Source organism: Saimiri boliviensis, chromosome 15, assembly GCF_048565385.1.
Source record: "Saimiri boliviensis isolate mSaiBol1 chromosome 15, mSaiBol1.pri, whole genome shotgun sequence".
NCBI classification, from domain to species: Eukaryota; Metazoa; Chordata; class Mammalia; order Primates; family Cebidae; genus Saimiri; species Saimiri boliviensis.
In genome coordinates this window covers 32,046,635-32,066,306 of record NC_133463.1, presented here as the reverse complement: position 1 = coordinate 32,066,306, position 19,672 = coordinate 32,046,635, and the positions used below count along the sequence as shown (strand labels likewise).

The 19,672-nt window shown below is 40.0% G+C and overlaps 1 protein-coding gene across 2 annotated transcripts in view; it reads left to right on the top strand.

Moving 5' to 3' along the window:
- INTS8 (integrator complex subunit 8) overlaps positions 1–19,672 on the top strand; it is a 79,162-nt gene that overhangs the window by 39,775 nt on the left and 19,715 nt on the right. For both annotated transcript variants that reach the window (XM_074386847.1, XM_003938753.4), the window contains exons 16-26: positions 4,040–4,161; positions 8,660–8,844; positions 9,293–9,326; positions 10,257–10,313; positions 10,390–10,451; positions 14,380–14,498; positions 15,580–15,683; positions 16,787–16,837; positions 18,329–18,402; positions 18,479–18,543; positions 18,695–18,738. In XM_074386847.1, coding sequence (XP_074242948.1) covers positions 4,040–4,161; positions 8,660–8,844; positions 9,293–9,326; positions 10,257–10,313; positions 10,390–10,451; positions 14,380–14,498; positions 15,580–15,683; positions 16,787–16,837; positions 18,329–18,402; positions 18,479–18,543; positions 18,695–18,738 — 917 coding nt within the window. The remainder of the gene's footprint in view (positions 1–4,039; positions 4,162–8,659; positions 8,845–9,292; positions 9,327–10,256; positions 10,314–10,389; positions 10,452–14,379; positions 14,499–15,579; positions 15,684–16,786; positions 16,838–18,328; positions 18,403–18,478; positions 18,544–18,694; positions 18,739–19,672) is intronic.

The window sequence follows — 19,672 nt, the reverse complement described above, 5'->3', positions numbered from 1 at the left end:
AAAGGTGCTATTATTTCAAATAGGAAGAACACTAAAACGATCTTTTTCCACAGGTACAGTTCTTGTCTTTGACTTTGACCAGGCCTCAATTACGGACTAAGCTGTCTGAGTCTGGCATAGCCTCATGGCAGTGATGCTCTCACAGCTCTGTACTCCAGTACCGCTGAAAGCATCAGGGTTGATAGGCATGGTCTCTCCATGGAGAGCATCATCTGCCACCTTTTCTGCTCTCCTTTAAGAAAAAAAATTCCCTAGTGATAGAAGGCCAATTTTTGGATGAATTAGATGCATGCCCGTATGTAGAACACAGAAAGGGAAGCACTCTTTTACATGGGTTGACCTGGCTTTATTATCAGGAACAAAAGGTGATCTTAACTGACAGGAAATTCAACTTTCTAGTTGTTATAGAAATAAGGGGCTAGGCGTGGTTTCTCACCCCTGTAGTCGTTCCAGCTCATCCCAGGCTGAGGCAGGAGCACAGCTTGAGGCCAGAAGTTTGAGACCACTCTGGGCGACATAGTGAGACTTCATCTCTACAAAAAATACAGAAATTACCTGAGCATGGTAGTGTGTACCTAGAGTCCCAGCTGTCATGGAGGCTCAGGGAGGCTGAGTTAGGAAGATTGTTTGAGCCAGCGAGATCGAGGCTGCAGTGAGCCGAGATGGCACCACTGCTCTCCAGCCAGGGTGACAGAGCGAGACCCTGTCTCAAAAAAAAGGTGGGCTGAGGGGGCTACAAATTTATTCTAAGGCCAATTATGTGTCTGGAGAGAGACCTTGACTTTTAATACCTTTGTAGCTAAGTAGGATGCATTTTTAAAAAATATTTTTTTAATTTTTAATTTTTTTTGAGCCAGGCCTTCTTTCTATTCCTCCGGGCGGAGTGCACCCTCCACCTCCTGGGCTCAAGCAAGGCTCCCAACTCAGCCTTCCTTGGTAGCTGGGACTACAGGTGTTCACCACCACAACTGGCTAGTTTTCGTATTTTTCTGTAGCATTGGGGTTTCGCCGTGTTGCCCAGATTGGTCTTGAACTCGTGGACCCGTTTCTAGATTCTAATTCTCCCTTAAGAATTATTCCTCTGGGCCGGGCACAGTAGCTCATGCCTATAATTCCAGCACTTTGGGAGGCTGAGGTGGGTGAATCACAAGGTCAGGAGTTCAAGACCAGCCTGGCCAATCAATATGGTGAAACCCCATCTCTACTAAAAATATAAAAATTAGCCAGGTGTGGTGGCACATGCCTGTTGTCCCAGTTACTTGGGAGGTTGAGGCAGAAGAATCGCTTGAACCCGGGAGGTGGAGTTTGCAGTGAGCCGAGATCGCGCCACTGCACTTCAGCCTGGGCAACAGAGCCACACTCCACCTCAAAAAAAAAAAAAAAAAAAAAAAAAATTATTCCTCTAGTCAGCCGGTATTACTAATCAGAGTGTCAGGTGATGAAGCCTTGAGTGAGAGTGCCTGATGATGAAAGAAATCCTTTTGGCAAGATGTATAGAACTCAATGATGTGCATGTATTTGGGGAACTAATCTCACTTCTGTCTTCATTTCTTCCTTTTTTTTTTTTTTGAGACAAAGTCTTCTCCTGCCTCAGCCTCCTTAGTAACTGGGATTACAGGCATGAGCCACCGCACCTGGCCTGTTCCTTCTTTAGATGATGCAAGCCGGGCTCGGTGGCTCAAGCCTGTAATCCCAGCACTTTGGGAGGCCGAGGCTGGTGGATCACGAGGTCGAGAGATCGAGACCATTCTGGTCAACATGGTGAAACCCCGTCTCTACTAAAAATACAAAAAAAATTAGCTGAGCATGGTGGTGCGTGCCCGTAATCCCAGCTACTCAGGAGGCTGAGGCAGGAGAATTGCCTGAACCCAGGAGGCAGAGGTTGCGGTGAGCCGAGATCGCACCATTGCACTCCAGCCTGGGCAGCAAAGGCGAAACTCCGTCTCAAAAAAAAAAAAAAAAAAAAAGAAGATGATGCAAATAATGTATCTTTATTTTGCTGTGTTGTTATGCATGTTTTTTGTTATGTCCAATCTTTTTTTCTTTTGGAGTAAGAGTTAAATAGTCATAGGCCCTATCTTTTTAGAAAAACTGAGAAATATAGTTACCCTAGAAAAGGAGGCGTTTAATAAATCTCCCCATTTTCAGTCTTTTATTTTCTTTTTCTTTTTCTTTTTCTTTTTTTTTTTTTTTTTGAGACGGAGTTTTGCTCTTGTTACCCAGGCTGGAGTGCAATGGCGCGATCTCGGCTCACCGCAACCTCCGCCTCCTGGGTTCAGGCAATTCTCCTGCCTCAGCCTCCTGAGTAGCTGGGATTACGGGCACGTGCCACCATGCCCAGCTAATTTTTTGTATTTTTAGTAGAGATGGGGTTTCACCATGTTGACCAGGTTGGTCTCAATCTCTCGACCTTGTGATCCACCCGCCTCGGCCTCCCAAAGTGCTGGGATTACAGGCTTGAGCCACCGCGCCCGGCCTTATTTTATTTTTATTTTTATTTTTTTTGAGACAGAGTGTCGCTCTTGTTACCCAGGCTGGAGTGCAATGGCGCGATCTCGGCTCACCGCAACCTCCGCCTCCTGGGTTCAAGCAATTCTCCTGCCTCAGCCTCCTGAGTAGCTGGGACTACAGGCACGAGCCACCATGCCCAGCTAATTTTTTGTATTTTTAGTAGAGACGGGGTTTCACCACTTTGACCAGGATGGTCTCAATCTCTCGACCTTGCCCGCCTCGGCCTCCCAAAGTGCTGGGATTACAGGCTTGAGCCACCGTGCCCGGCTCCATTTTCAGTCTTAACGTTGTTATTCAGCATTCATTTTGGTTTCTTTGCCTTTTTCCTGAAGTACATTAAAACCTGATGTTACATACTTTGAGCCACAAAAAAATCACAATATATTAGGGTATATTTAACAATTATTTATTTCAAAGGAAATAATGTTCAAAATAAGCCTGGGTTATTTTTTTCATATTACTTACCTAAGATTGTTTCTGGTGTGGTAAATATTTGTTGAATGACTGGTCTCTTACGAGTATTTTAATCAGAAAAAAAATAGGATAAATATGTCAACTCAGATTTTATTACAATTTGATTATATGGTTTACCTACTTTGCTGTAAATGTGCTGAAAGTTTATCCCATACTATTTTGTACTTCTTTTATTTGTGTGATTGTTGTCTGCTCACTTCAGTGATAAACTTCTGGAAGATAAGTGTCTACTCTTAGAGTTGCACAAAGGAATGTTGACTCCTAACGATAGGTGATTTTGTTGATTAATGGGAGGAACGTGCAATCTATTGTTGGGAAATTTTGCAGAAATGTGTGAAATGTTTTTTTATTTTTTCTGTAGCTTTTGGTTTTCAAATTTTATTGATTGATTGATTGAGACAGAGTCTTGCTCTGTCATCCAGGATGGCTGCATTGGCATGGTCATAGCTCATTGTAACCTGAAACTTTTGGGCTCCAGAGATCCTCCTGCCTTAGCCTCCCAAATACGGGCACATGTTACCACTCTTGGTTAATTTTTAAAACATTTTTTGTAGCCAAGCATGGTGATTCACACCTGAAATCTCAACACTTTGGGAGGCCGAGGCATGTGGATCTCTTGAGCTCAGGAGTTCAAGACTAACCTGGACAACATAATGAGACCCCATCTCTACAAAAATGTAAAAATTAGCCAGGTGTGGTGGGACCTGTGGTCCCAGCTACTTGGGAGGTTGAGATGGAAGGATCTCATGAGCCTGGGAGGTCAAGGCTGCAGTGAACCATGATCACACGACTGTATACCATACTGGGCGACAGAGCAAGACCCTGTCTCTTCAAAATTTTGTTGTTTGTTTTCACTCTGTTGCCCAGGCTGCTCTCGAACTCCTGGCCTCAAGTGAACTTCCTGCCTTGGCCTCCCAAAGTGTTGGGATTGCAGGTATGAGTCACCATAGCTGGCCAGTTTTTTTTATTCAATTGAACTCTGGGCAAGTATTTGCTTTGTTCCTACTTCAGTGTTGTGAAAGTAATTCCAACTGTTTTCTTCTTTGCTTTTTAGATATTCCTCTTCGTCAAGTTATAGCTGAGGAGTGTGTTGCCTTTATGTTAAACTGGAGGGAAAATGAATACCTTACACTCCAAGTTCCTGCATTTTTGCTTCAGAGTAATCCATATGTGAAGGTAATTAATGTTTAAATAAAAGGATTATTAGGATAGTATTATTATACTTGTTTAACTTTACTTTGAGAACGTGTCTAATTTCTTTGATACAAATGATTGGACAAATGCTTGTTGATAGTTTTTGATAATTCATGCATCTCATCGTGCTCTAATACATTGTTTAATACCATATAGTTCATGAGCATGTAGTCACAGATGATTTAGTTGACAGACAACACGTTGGTGTAATCCTAAGGTAGTGAGAGATTCACTTTCTTTGCTTTGGTTGCTATAATCATACTCCAGAACTGATGGATACCATCAGGGATGCACTTCATCTTCTTTCCATCTGAACACTTTACCCTCCTTGAGAATTTTACCCTTCTAAGTTTGATATGCCTGAATCTCTAACAGGTTTGCTATTAGTAATTATTCCTCTAAGGAAAGAATTTATTTAGTAAAGCAGTAGTCAGTTGTTTATTTCGTTATCTTAATTATATCCTTTGTAACCTAAAGTGCTTCTGAGTACAGAAAATATCAAAACTAAAGAGAAACTGGAGGTATTTGCTAAGATTATGTCTTTCATAGGTTAATGTGATACACACTCCAAATAAGTAGTGGACTTTTCTCACTTTCTGGTCTTACAATTAAAAAAATAAAACATGGGATTTCACATACTAAGTCCCTGTCTCCCTTTTAGGGTATATTTGGTCCTTCATATTTTCTAATTATTTCTAATTGTTGCTATTACCTTTTGTTATTTGTCCTTATTTGCCCCAACTGGTCTTTAATAATACTTAATCCTTTAAATCTGTGTCTATCCGGGAACTCTTGTAAAACTGTACCACTTTGTAACATTTGTGTTTGGTTACTTGTTTCTTCCTTCATATTTCAGGTATGTCCTTATAAAACCTGAGCTCATTTCATTTGTACCCTTTGAGGATTTATTGAGAGTTTGTTGATTTCTTCAGTTTTTTTCCCCCCTTTTTGTCATCTTTACACTTGCTCAGGAAAATTGCCATACTCGAATTATCCTTTTCTTTGAAATTTCAGACATTGAATTCTATCTATCTCTCTCCTTTTTTTAGAGACAGAGTCCTCTCTGTTGCTCAGGCTGTAGTGCAGTGGCACCATCTCGACTCACTGCAACCTGCGCCCTCCAGGTTCAGGTGGTTCTTGTGCCTCAGCCTCCCAAGTAGCTGGGTTTACAGGTGTGCACCACCACACCTGGCTAATTTTTTTTTTTTTTTTTTTTTTTTTTTTTTTTTTTTTTTTTTTTTGTATTTTTAATAGAGATGGGTTTTGCCATGGCTGGTCTCAAACTCCTGACCTCAGGTGATTCACCCACCTGGGCCTCCCAAAGTGCTGGGATTACAGGTATAGCCACTGTGCCTGGCCTGAATCATATCTATCTCTTTAGTGAACTTTCTGGCATATGAGTTCTTAATATCTCGGGCACTTGTCTTATTATGCCCAGTGGTCTTTTCTTAGCCTTAAGATAATCAGATGAGGGAACCATTTTATTTCAACGTTACCATCATTTACATGTAGAATCTTAGCTTGTTGCTGAGTGCTAAGACAGTATAGTAACTTTTCTCTTTACCCCTGGCAGTAAATTCTGTGGAGCTGTGCAGCAGGAGAGATAGGCATATGATTGTGTAATGAATGCTTGAGGGTCTGCAATGTGTAAGGACACAGGAAATTGTTGTATAGGTTGCCTAACTCTGAGAGAGGCTGTCTCACTGCTTCCTGCAGTTCCCCTGATCTGGTCCAAAAGAGGAAGGATATGTGGTGACTTTGTTAAAGAAAAGTCACTTAGGTGTCCCCTCGTGTCATCTGGTGGTTGGGATTTTGTGTGCCACCTTCCATACATAATTGGCCTCACTGCCTTGTTAATGTCAAGGAAAAAGGAATTGGAGAAAGAAGTTTAGAATGAGGGATCGTGTTTTGAAAAAAATACAATTTGGATCAGTTTCCACACTTATACAATGTAGTGTGGAATAGAGACACCACACACATACACACACACACACACACGTAGGAAAAAGTCAGAAAGGATAATGGGATATTAGGTGATTTTAATGTTTTCTATTCTGTTACATATTTTCTTACTCCAATATGTACTATGTAATCACAAATAGGAACAGAAAATTTGTAAGCATGTGACTAAAATACACCCTTTTGAAATAATATGAAACTGTCTAGTGTGCCCTTGGGTCAGAGTGGGAGGCAGTGCCACATAATTGGAAGGGCAGAGGATTTATAGGCACTTGCGTGGTAAAAGTCTAGGTAGCAGTAGGAGGGATTGGCAGTCACAGTGGTGCTAATGTAGGCTAAAACCTTAGGTTGTTCATGTGGCCTGCCAGGCCTCTTAAGGTGTGCCTGCTTCTTCTCCAGGTGCAGCTCCCCTGCCCCTTGACCTTCCAGCCCTGTGCTGGCAGCACTAGCATGCCCATGCCATGTTTCTCATTCTGCTCCTGTGCACACGCTGTTTGTCTTCCTAGCCTGGATGTCCTTCCCAGCTCTGCCTGTTCGTGTGATTTCTCCGATGCTTTGTCATACTCTTTTCTGTGTAAATGAGTGACTTGCTTCCTCTCCTTGCTGCCTTTGTGCTGTTGTACTGATGCTGCTGCTGTTGTACCATTGAGGTGGTACTTTTGTTGTGGTTATGCTGAATAGTAAGTTATTTGTCCACTTGTCTTCTCTATAATGAGCTGCTTCAGGGCAGTTGATTTTTATGTTGTGCTTTCCATGATACCCAGCACGGAGTAGGTGTTCAAGAATGTTTGTGGAATTCAGTTGGTTTGGGGTGTAAGACTTCTGAAAATTCTTTTTTTTTTGAGATGGAGTTTCCCTCTTGTTTACCAGCCTGGAGTGCAATGGCGTGATCTCCGCTCACCGCAACCCCTGCCTCCCAGGCTCAAGTGATTCTCCTGCCTTAGCCTCCCAGGTAGCTGGAATTACAGGCATGTGCCACCATGTCCGGCTAGTTTTGTATTTTTAGTAGAGATGGGGTTTTGTCTTTTTGGCCAGGCTTGTCTCCAACTCCTGACCTCAGGTGATCTGCCCGCCTCAGCCTCCCAAAGTGCTGGGATTACAGTTGTGAGCCACCGTGCCCGGCCCTGAAAATTATTTTAAACTTAAGTAATAAATTTAATGACCTAAAGTACAATAAAATATATAAAAAAATAAATAAATTTAGTGACCTAAAGTATGTGATCACTGACAATAGCAGATGAGTTTGAGCTAAGAGCTACTGTAGCCCTGGCATTACAGTGCAGTAAGTAGCTGCGTGTATTGTAATGCCAGTTGTCAGAGAAGAGTATGTTAGGGGAGCATGCTGGATGAAATGTCTGCTAGGCTATTGGTCCATGTCCATTCACCCAGTATAGGTAGGTTTTTTATGTCACTCTCACTAGCTTTGGAAAGCCACAGTACTCTTGTTAATTTTCATGATCACAGAGTTGTGGCTATGGAGAGGAAAGTCCTTGTTCTTAGAAGATGTATATGGAAGCATTTAGGGATGAAATGTTGTGCCTAACTTAGTTTAATATGGTTTAACAAAACAATTTATGTAGATATGTAAAGCAAGCATGGCAGAATAGTCACAATGTGTCAGGTATTTATTGAACTATTCTTTTGATTTTTCTGTTTAAAATTTTTCATAATAAAAAAATGTGGGAAGAACTGCTAGTTTTTGTCTTTATCACAATCTTGCCACCTCCTTAAAAAAGCCACCTTAAGCAGTAGGGACCCCTAGAAAACTTTGTAGGTCCATATTCAGTAGGAACCAGGGGTTCCTGATGAATTCAGAATTTCTGGGTGCTCCCTACATCTTAGGTCCTTGAGGCTGCTCTTATTCATATCAGTCACTTCGTGTAAACTGTCCTGCCTTACTTCTACCTCCTCAGATGAACAGTAGCTTCATTCCCAATTGGTACCAGTTTTCTTAGGGAAAAATTGCTTTAAATCTGTCTCTCTTATATCTGCCAACTTCAGTTTCCTTATTCCTTTCCTTATTTTTCTCATTAAAACAATTTTTTTCAGTGATTAAAAGCTGTGTGTGTGTGTGAGAGAGAGAAATCTAAGCATCATTTTAATCTCACCCTCTGGGCTTTTACTACAGTTAAAATCTTGGTGTATGCCTTCCATTACACCTTTTCTTTTTTTCTGTGTAACTAACGTGGGATCATACTATGTGTATTTAGCAACTTGTGTTTTTTTCCACACTTGATCAATCATCTGTCTCTTTGCATTGTCTCATTTTCATTTTCACTAGACTGTAATTGTTCAGAGACAAAGTTTGTCTGCTTGAACCAGAGGATCTTTCTCAGATTCAGATCTGTCAGTAGACAGCGAGCCCTGAATTGCTCAGTTGTACAGAATGCACAGCATAAAATAACTGTGCTTAGTCTATCTGGGCAGTCGTTGCATCTTTCCTCCAGTGTGCCTTGATAATAGAACTAATATGCATGACGTTACAGATTATCTTTTGTGTATTTTGTTTTTCATGTTACAGCTTGGACAGCTTTTAGCAGCTACGTGCAAAGAACTTCCAGGCCCTAAAGAAAGTAGACGGACAGCCAAAGACCTTTGGGAAGTCGTTGTTCAAATTTGCAGTGTGTCCAGTCAGCACAAGCGAGGAAATGATGGCAGAGTTAGTTTAATAAAGCAGAGGGAATCTACGCTAGGTATCATGTATCGGTACGTATTGGTATGTTTCTGTGAGTTGCAGTTGAGTTCTTATTGTTTATTCTATTTATTCTATTACCCTATTAAAGGTTGATTTCAAGAACATCAACTTTTATTCTGTGTATCATAAAGATGGACAGTCTTAGGAGTTCTGTAGTATTTGTCTGTGATGCACCTGTGTGCCATGGCCACCTTTGGAAATGTCTTCTGTTTATATATCATTTTAAGAAATCATTTAATCAACTGGAATTCAAAATCAGCAGTGTTTCAGGTTGAATAGTATTAAAGACTTCACATGTGATTAAAACAGGCAAGAAATGTTATTAGGTTAGTATAACAATAGACTATTACATTCTTTTTCATACTTGCAGAATTGGAGCATTAAGAATAAACCTTCACCTGTAATTTTCTTTCTTGATTTCTATTATTAAATGTGTATTCAAAAATTTTTGTTTTGTAGGAGTGAACTGCTTTCTTTTATCAAAAAATTACGAGTAAGTTTTATTAAAAATTGCTCTAATTACTGTTGCTGGTTTTTGTAGAATATGAGTAAAAAATACTGGTTACTTCAAAAACTGATTGAATTATTATTTTTTTTAGTTTGTTTATTTTTTTTAAGAGACAAGGGGTTTTTCTGTCACCCAAGCTGGAGTGCTGAGGTGTTTCACTCCATCTTCTAACTCTTGAGCTTAAGCAATCCTCCTGCCTCAGCTTTCTGAGCAGCTGGGATTGCAGGCACATGTCACCATGCCCAGCTAATTTTCTGTAGGGGTGAGGTCTCCCCTTTTTGCTCAGGCTAGTTTCCAGCTCCTGGCCTCCAGTGATCCTTCCTCCTTGGCCCCTCAAAGTGCTGGGATTACAGGTGTTAGCCACCTTGCCTGGCCTCTAGATAAATTATTAAAGTGACCTGTTAATGTGCTTTTCTTGAGTGATCATTATTGGTGGGTGGAGTAATCTGATTGGAAAGTTTGTTTTCCATATACCTTACCATGTTTTAGTGAACAATGCAAGCATTTCTTTAAATTTTAAGGAAGTCTTCATAATAGGGGCTAGATGTGTGAAGTCTGGCTTTAATTTTTGCTTAGTAGGATCAATGTTATATTTATTTACTGGACATAACTTAGGTTTCATCCTTTGAACATTACTTTAAGGAATAAAAAGTCACTTAAGAGTCATGTGAGGAGTTGAGCTTGGAGATAGCACCATAAGACATATATGTAAATATGCTAATTTTATGTAAATTACATGTTGTGATTTCCCTACCCCATGCAATTAAAAATAAAGTTGACTTTTAGTTTGCTCTAAAGCAGATGCTAAATTTAAAAAAGGCAGGGGTCTTTTAAAATGCTTGATATTTTTGAGACTGACAGGAGAAATATTAAATAAATACACTGTTTAAGGATACTGTGTATTCTTTCTCATAGGAACCACTGGTTTTGACTATTATTTTATCGCTCTTTGTGAAACTTCACAATGTTCGGGTAAGTATTTCATAATTTCATTTTAAAATATTGGAAAGAAATTTCTTTGTAAATCATACCTTTTTTCTTTTTAAAGGAGGACATTGTGAATGATATTACAGCTGAACACATTTCTATTTGGCCATCTTCCATTCCCAAGTAAGTAGTGGTATGCCTTATATTTTATTGAATGAGTTATGTATTTGGAAACCATTCTGACTAGTATAGATACCCTTAGATAATTTTATTAAAGGGCCAGAAATCTAAGATTCTCTTTTTTTTTTTTGAGACGGAGTTTCGCTCTTGTTACCCAGGCTGGAGTGCAATGGCGCGATCTCGGCTCACCGCAACCTCCGCCTCCTGGGCTCAGGCAATTCTCCCGCCTCAGCCTCCTAAGTAGCTGGGATTACAGGCACGCGCCACCACGCCCAGCTAATTTTTTGTATTTTTTAGTAGAGACGGGGTTTCACCATGTTGACCTTGGTGATCCACCCGCCTCGGCCTCCCAAAGTGCTGGGATTATAGGCTTGAGCCACCATGCCCAGCCAGAAATCTAAGATTCTACAGTCTTTGTGTTTCTCTATTATGATAATTATCTTCCTATGAATTGTGGATAAGGTGTAACTCTTTTTTTTTTTTTAATTGAGACTGAGTCTCACTCTGTTGCCCAGGCTGGAATGCAGTGGTGCAAGCTCCGCAACCTCCGCCTCCCAGGTTCAAGCAGTTCTCGTGCCTCAGCCTCCCAGATAGCTGGGATTACACATGCCCACCACCACGCCTGGCTAATTTTTGTATTTTTAGTAGAGACATGGTTTTGCCATGTTGGCCAGGCTGGTCTTGAACTCCTGACCCCAAGTGATCCACTCCCCTCAGCCTCCCAAAGTGCTGAGATTACAGACAAGAGCCACCACACCTGGCCCAGCATAACTTAAGTAGGAGTTAAGATTTATCAGCCTTAGGGCTAGGCGCGGTGGCTCAAGCCTGTAATCCCAGCACTTTGGGAGGCCAAGGCGGGTGGATCACAAGGTCAGGAAATCGAGACCATCCTGGTCAACATGGTGAAACCCCGTCTCTACTAAAAAAATACAAAAACTTAGCTGGGTATGGTGGCGTGTGCCTGTAATCCCAGCTACTCAGGAGGCTGAGGCAGGAGAATTGCCTGAACCCAGGAGGCGGAGGTTGCAATGAGCCGAGATCGCGCCATTGCACTCCAGCCTGGGTAACAAGAGCGAAACTCCGTCTCAAAAAAAAAAAAAAAAAAAAAAAAAAGATTTATCAGCCTTAGAACAGAAGATCTAAGTGGTCCTGATTAGTTGTCAATAGAATTGGAAAATTGGGGCCAATGAAAGAATGACTTTCTGTCAGATTTCCAGCATCTTATCTCTTTTACAGGTATCCGTTTGAAAGTGATTTGTTTTTTCATAATTTTTTGTATGTCTCATCTAATGCTGTAATTATCAAAGGCTCCCAGTCTCTCTTAACTTCTTTAGTTACTTTGAGAAATACTCCCTTTTGCATGCATTACCTGAGAATCAGTAGGATGATGGGGACTTCTTTTAGGGGAGGAAAATGTCTTCATTTACTTGAAGACATCATTTTCATTTTTCTTTTCCCACATGTAGCAACTTCTCATGTAGGGGAATCCATTTGTTTCTTCACAAATGTTTTTCCTCCCTGCTCTCCCTCTCCGTCTTTTTACTTTGTGCTTGTCCAAGCCTTCTGCGGTATCTTTGAAGAAGAAAATATTTTGGTGGGTAGGCGAGCCGATAATAGAATAACAGTAAAGAATGTGCTTCCATCTCAGTCTTAGAGATTGGAAAAACTCTCTGTCTCATCCAGGGATTTGGAGGGTCAGAGCAGGTGAGTGCCCCTGCCCTTCACTGACTGAGTCTTGTTTCCCAAGGGAGCACCATGCTGCGGGAAGCATGCATGTGTGCTCCACAGCATTTGAACTGCAGAGTCCATATGTTGCTGATTTTTATATAAAATCTGTTGTTAAATAGCAATCAAAGATTCAGGTAGAAACAGTTTTTTTTTTTTTTTCTTTTGAGATACAGTCTTGCTCTGTCACCCAGGCTGGAGTGCAGTAGCAAGATCTCAGCTCACTGCAACGTCCATTTGCCAGGTTCAAGCGATTCGCATGCCTCAGCCTCCCAAGTAGCTGGGATTACAGTTGTGCACCACCATGTCCAGCTATTCAGTTGTATTTTTAGTAGAGGTGGGGTTTCACCATGTTGGCCAGGCTGGTCTTGAACTCCTGGCCTCAAGAGATCCCTCACCTTGGCTTCCCAGAACTCTGAGATTATAGGCATGAGCCACTGTACCTGCCAGTTTTGCAGTTTTAATTGTTGGGTTCAGTGGTTGTGTTTTTTGTTTGTTTTTTTGAGACAGTCTTACTCTGTCACCCAAGCTGGAGTGCAGTGGCATGATCTGGGCTTACTGTGACCTCCATTTCCCTGGTTTGAGCAATTCTCCAGCCTCAGCCTTCTGAGTAGCTGGGACTACAGGCATATGCCACCACACCTGGCTACTTTTTATATTTTTAGTAGACACGGGGTTTCACCATGTTGGCCAGGCTAGTCTCGAACTCCTGACTCAAGTGATTGGACACTGCCTTGGCCTTCCAAAGGGCTGAGATTGAAGGTATGAACCACTGTACCCTGCCCAGTGGTTGTGTTTTTTAGCCTCTGTAGTATTACCTCATCGGCCTAAGTTTAGACTGTAATGATTGTTTTCCAATGTGTTTATAAATGAAGCAAACGAATAGTTTACCTTAGGGGCTCTGGGCCAGGCTCACGGGGTTTGAGTCCCAGCCTTTCTGCGTAGAGCAGGCGTCCCCAGACTTTTTACACAGGCGGCCAGTTCACTGTCCCTCAGACCGTTGGAGGGCCGCCACATACTGTGCTCCTCTCACTGACCACCAATGAAAGAGGTGCCCCTTCCTGAAGTGCGGCGGGGGGCCGGATAAATGGCCTCAGGGGGCCGCATGCGGCCCGCAGGCCGTAGTTTGGGGACGCCTGGTCTATATTCTCTGCCCCTGCTTTACTGCTTGTAGGAAGCAGGAGCAGTTAGCAGTTTCTTGGGTGCCAGCCTGGCTTTTCTCCTCATAGTTCCACCTTCTGACTCTCTACCTCAAGGTCTCCACATTTAGCCGGGCTCACAGTGACCTTTTTGATTCTCAGGGGCTGCCCAGTGCACTCACGTGATATACTTGTCTGGTCCCTCACCGCATTAAGGCCCCTGAAACATCTCCTCCAGGGGAGTCAGTAACTCTTATGAGAAGCGTTAAGGTGGATGTAAAGCCACCTGGCAGCATTGTCAGTGTCAGAGTTGTTGATTGTTTTGTGGCTTCTCATAGATGACAGAACTTAAAAATTATTTAGGGGCTAGGTACAGTGGCTCATGCCTGTAATCCCAGCACTTTGGAAGGCTGAGGTGGTCAGACTACCTGAGGTCAGAAGTTTGAGACCAGGAGGCCAACATGGTGAAACCCTGTCTCTACTTAAAAAAAAAAAAAAAAAAAAATTAGCTGGGTGTGATGGCAGGCACCTGTAATCCCATCCCAGTTCCTGGGGAGGCCAAGGCAGGAGAATCTGTTGAACCTGGGAGGCAGAGGTTGCAGTGAGCTGAGATCTGCCACTCCAGCCTGGGAGATAGAGCAAGACTCTGTCTTTTTAAAAAAAAAAAAAAAAAAAAAAATTTGGGGGACATTTTATGAGTCTCTTTTCTTTTGTTGCCTGTAAATTTTGCTAAAAACAGAGGTAACAGTTTCATCTTACTTTTAGATGCTTTAAACGTTTGTAAAAGATGCAGATTCACTTTCTTGGTGCAGTCTTGTCTACCTTTGACATTTTGAGGAAAACAGAACAAAAATCAAATTGTTTTCAACCCCTCATAAAATGTTAGCTCATCACACTTTCTTAGGCTTAGTTGGTTGATAGTTCTTATAAGAGATTTACTCCTAGTATTTAGCATTATATTTATGTTCACCTAAATTTTGGCTGAATCTTTGTTTTTAATAAATACATGCTTGGAATTGAAAGTTGACTTTTAAAATATAGATTAATGTTCTACGTCTTTCCTTTAGCCTCCAGTCTGTGGACTTTGAAGCTGTGGCAATCACAGTGAAAGAACTAGTTCGATATACACTCAGTATAAATCCAAATAACCATTCCTGGTTAATTATCCAGGCAGATATTTATTTTGGTAAGTGAGATGTTTGGTTGCTTTGTGTTTTGCTTTTATAGCACTTTTTGAAGTGAAAGTAAATACATGACATATTTTATTACACTACACTGCACTACTATTTTATTACTATTAAGTTTTCTTGAGATTTACTTGTCTTTAGTAAAATTAAAGCAGTAAAAGTATGCTTTTTTAGTGTAGAATCTTTGGTCCAGATGCTTTTAATTTTATGTTGACTATGTTTATTCTTTTAAAAAATAGTGAATTTAAAAAATCTAATTGGTAAAACATCTTTAAGGAGAATGAGGTTTTCTTTGCAAAATTACTGGTTAGATTCTAAAATCTCTCCAGGTACACTTGATCATTATTTGTATTCGTGGAGATACAGCCTAACTCTCCCCACCACCCCCCTGCTGGGTTATATGTGATAGCGTTTTCCCACTTGATATCAAATTTTCGGTGCTTTTGTTGCTCTGCAGAGCAAATGAAATTTCTGACTAGCATTATTTTAGAATCTGTGTTTTAGGAGTTGGTTTTTTATTTTTAAAATATTTTCCTCTCGTGCTTGTTAAGAGTTGAATTTTTTAGAGCCGAAGTTCAAAATGTGAAGATAAAAGGGATGGTGTGCTGAGTACCCGTGTGTCCACCACCCAGCTACTAATTAACAGTCATTAGCTTATGGCCAGGCATGTTTCATGTGTCCCCTTTCTCACACCATTCCTCTCTTCTCTGGATTATTTTGAAGCAAATACCGATTTTAATGCTCATTTCCACCCCAGCCCCCAAAAGAAGCTATCAAATTCTTGATAACTGTCAAATTCAAGATACCAACTTGATAGCTATCAAGTTCTTAGTATACTTATTCTGTACTACTTTATAAAATTAGGATTTGTTTCCAGTTTGGACATTTGGGAAATAAAATCCCCAAATACTAAATTCTGTACTAGGACATTTGACAAGAAATCTGAACTAAAGTTTTATTTCTAGATCTATGGTTTGAGTCTGCTTTTGTTAACTCATGAAGTTATACCTGAATCTTCACAAAGGAAGCCCTGTTTTTCAACTGTTACTATAATGCTTTATGTCTGTTTTTCTGCTTCAGCAACAAATCAGTATTCAGCAGCTCTTCACTATTACCTCCAGGCAGGAGCTGTGTGTTCTGACTTCTTTAATAAGGCTGTGCCCCCTGATGTTTATACAGACCAGGTAAATTGTTTTCATGGGCTGGCTGGCTTCTTGCCTACCTTTATATGTTCTTCCTGGGCCCCCTTTTGGCTGAACTTATGCATTTCCATGTAATGTGATGGTAAATCCCAGGTTCATGGCTCTAGACCAGATTGCTCTCCATGTTTTCATTGTCCCAGTTTCTAGCACCTATTGCTGTTTTGCTTTCCCCCAAACACCTCAAATTCAACCTGTCCAAACCCTGATTTGTGTCTTACTTTACCATAAAGTAATAAACTCCGAATACACTCCTAATAAATTCACCTGCCCTTTCAAAAACAAACTGCAAAATACCAAACATTTTTGTTTAACCATTTGAGTTGTTCAAGCCCAAACCCTGACCATCATTTTTGGCTTTTGTCTTTACTGACCTTCCCGCCACCATCCAGTTAGCTCTCAAATCACATGGATTCTATCTCCTAAATCCCTATTTTTCCCCTAATTTCTTTGGTATATATTTAAGGTGTACAGAATAATGTTTTAATATACATGTACACAGTGACATAATTACTACAAACAAAAAAAATATCCATTGCCTTTCTTAGTTACCTGTTTTTTTTTGTGATAAGAGCACCTAAAATCTACTCTCAGCAAATGTTTAGTATGCAGTACATTATTCAGGTTTAGTATACAGTACATTTTAAGGTACAATGAATTCTAGTCCTCATACTGTATATCAGCTTACTAGACTTACTCTATCTAATTGCAAATGTTTGCCTTTTGATCTACTTGTCCCCGTTTCCTCCCCATTCCTGTACCTGGTATCAAGTTTTGTCCATTTTTTAAATATGCATTGCTGTTTCCTCTGATTTAGGCTACCAGTATCATAACCTAACAAATGATAGTTTTAAAATACTTAACAATGGCTTTCGAAATAAGATTTGACATTTATTACATTTTAAAAGTTTATTTTTTATAGCACTTTTACGTTCACAGCAAAATTGAGTAAGTGGTAGAGTTCCCATATACCTCCTGTTCCTCCGCATCCAGCTTCCCTCTGTGTTGACATTCTATACTAAAGTGACACATTTGTTATAATCCATGTTAGCTGGTTTTTGAAAATAATGAGAATTTTGCTTTTGTAGGTGATAAAACGAATGATAAAATGTTGTTCTTTGCTGAATTGCCACACACAGGTTAGTTTATATTATTATGAAGTTGTTTTATTTTCATGTACGTTAGAGTTTATAATAAATATAAAGCATTGAACTGGAAATTAGCTTTTATTTTCCATATCAAAATCACTTGGAGTTTGTAAGAGTTTGGCATATTCTTTAAATTTTTAAAAATGGTTTATAGAATGTCAACTAAAATGAAAGTAAGAATTAAAAACATTTGACTTTTAAACTTCCTAAGTGGGGAAAAAGCATCAAGTTTTTCAAGATAATCTAGATTAGAAATGTGCATTAGTCATTAGGGAAATGCAAATGAAAACCATGAGATACCACTTCCTGCCCACTGGGATGGCTGTAATCTAAAGACATCTAATAAGTGTTGTTGAGGATGTGGGGAAATTGGCACCCTCGTATGTTGCTGGTAGGAATGGTAAAATGGTATAGCGTCAAAATGGTGTAGCCTCAGGAAGACAAGTTTCCCAGTTCTTCAAACAGCTAACCCTAAGAATTACTATATGACCTAGCATTTCCACTCCTAGGTGTATACCCAAGAAAACTAAAAACATAGGTCCAGAGAAAAAGCTGTACACAAGTGTTCATAGTAGCTTTATTAATAATAGCCAAAAAGTAGAAACAACCCTCATGTCCATCAAATGATCAATAACTAAACACAATGCGGCATATCCATGCAATGAAATGTTATTCAGCCATAAAAAGGAATGAATTACTGTTAACATGCTATATTATGGCTGAACCTTGAAAGATTATGCTAAGTGGAAGAAGCTAGACACAAAGGGCTGCATAGTCTTTGGTTCCATTCATATGAAATGTTCAGAGTAGGCAAATCTCTGGAGACAAAATAAATTAGTGGTTATCAAGAGACTTGAGGTGAGAGGGAATGGAGAGTGACTGCTTATGAACTTTTTTGGGGGAAGTAATGAAAATGTTTTGAAATCACATAGTGGTGATGGTTGTAAAACTTGGTGAATATACTAAAAACCACCAGATTGGGTACTTTGAGAAGGTAACTTTTATGGTTTGTGAATTAAATCAGTAAAAACTAGTTTTTATAGAGATGGACATGATGACCTGCGTGAAATAGACATTTTTTGTGTTAAGCAGACTGGCAGCCTGAATTTTGCCAAAACAAGCATCTGTACTTGCCAGCTGTGAAAGGTTTAATTGCACATTCTGTATGTCCTTGAATGTCATGACACTTTTGCTTGGCAGTTTTCCACCCCTTCAGTTCAGTTTTCTGAACTGGCTTTTTGCCAGCTTCTCATTCAAACAAAGCTCTGAAAATTTGTGGTTTAGGTCACTGACGAAGAAAATATTGGTCAGACAGACACGTGTACAAAGGTTTTTGAAGTTAAAATCGGATGAAATCCATAAATATGAGCTGATTCAATGTGATCTGTAAGGCTTCTTAAAGATTATATTCTTCTAAGAAGATTACCCTGTAAAACCAAACTGTCATGACTTGAAACCATTTTCAAATCTTTGTTCATGTAGGTGGCAATTTTATGTCAGTTCCTCAGAGAAATTGACTACAAAACAGCGTTTAAATCTCTGCAAGAACAAAACAGGTATGAATACTTTTTAAAAAAAAATAATGAGGTCAACATTTTCCTGCTTAAGAAGTAACTGAATTCTGTCTTTCAGTCATGATGCTATGGATTCCTACTATGACTACATATGGGATGTTACCATTTTGGAATACTTGACTTGTATCCTTTCATCAGTGTGTGATGTTAGAATGATCCATTTTTGTAAATTAAAGGAGTATTTAATATTGTATGTTTTTCAAATCAAAACTGAAAATGAGTTTAGATTCTCTCGTATTTAACACTATCAGATTTTTCTTAACTGATTCATTAGATCTTCATCATAAAAGAGGAGAAACAGATAAAAGACAAATTGCAGTAAGTTACCTTATGCCTTTCTTCAGTGATATAGTTTCCAGAATATTAAACAATTGTTAAGATGTGAACCAACGAAAGATAGTGTGCCTAGTTACTGCCAGAATTTGATTATCAGTGTTTACTTTATAAAGATCCTTCAATAATTTTAGCTGTTCCATCTCATTATACATTATTTTAAAGTGTTACATTATGTCATTTCTTAGTTCCAATGGCTTCCAATGGCTTCTTATCTCACACAGTTAAAAGTCTTCCAATATACAATTTGACCTCTAGCTTACCCACCTAACTTTCCTCCTTGCTAATTTCTCCTATACCAGTACCCCTACTGTTGTTTGAACAAGCCAAGAACATTCACCACCTACGAAGGGCCTTTGAAATTTTCTCTTCCAAGAACATCCAAATTCCCTCAGATCTCTTCTCAATTAATCATCCTTTCCTGATCATCTTATAAAGTAACAATTTCTGCTTCCTTTTTCCCTCCAGCACTCTTATTATTTCTTTTTCCATTTTTCTCTGGGACACTTACCAACATCTGACATGCTGTGTATTTATTTATTAGCTATTTCCCCACGAGAGTAAGGACTTGTTTTGTCATAGTTGGTACTTAGAATGGTGCTTGGCACGTATTAGGTGCTCCAGAATCACTGATTAGATGAATTCTTTTTTTTTTGAGACAGTCTTGCTCTGTCACCAGGTGCCAGGCTGGAGTGCAGTGGTGCGATCTCAGCTCACTGCAACCTCTGCCTCCCGGGTTCAGGCAATTCTCCTGCCTCAGTCTCCCGGGTAGCTGAGACTACAGGTGCACACCACCACACCCAGCTAATTTTTTTTGTATTTTTAGTAGAGATGGGGTTTCACTGTGTTGGCCAGGATGGTCTTGATCTCTTGACCTTGTGAGCCATCGCACCCGGCCTAGATGAATTCTTTATCTAAA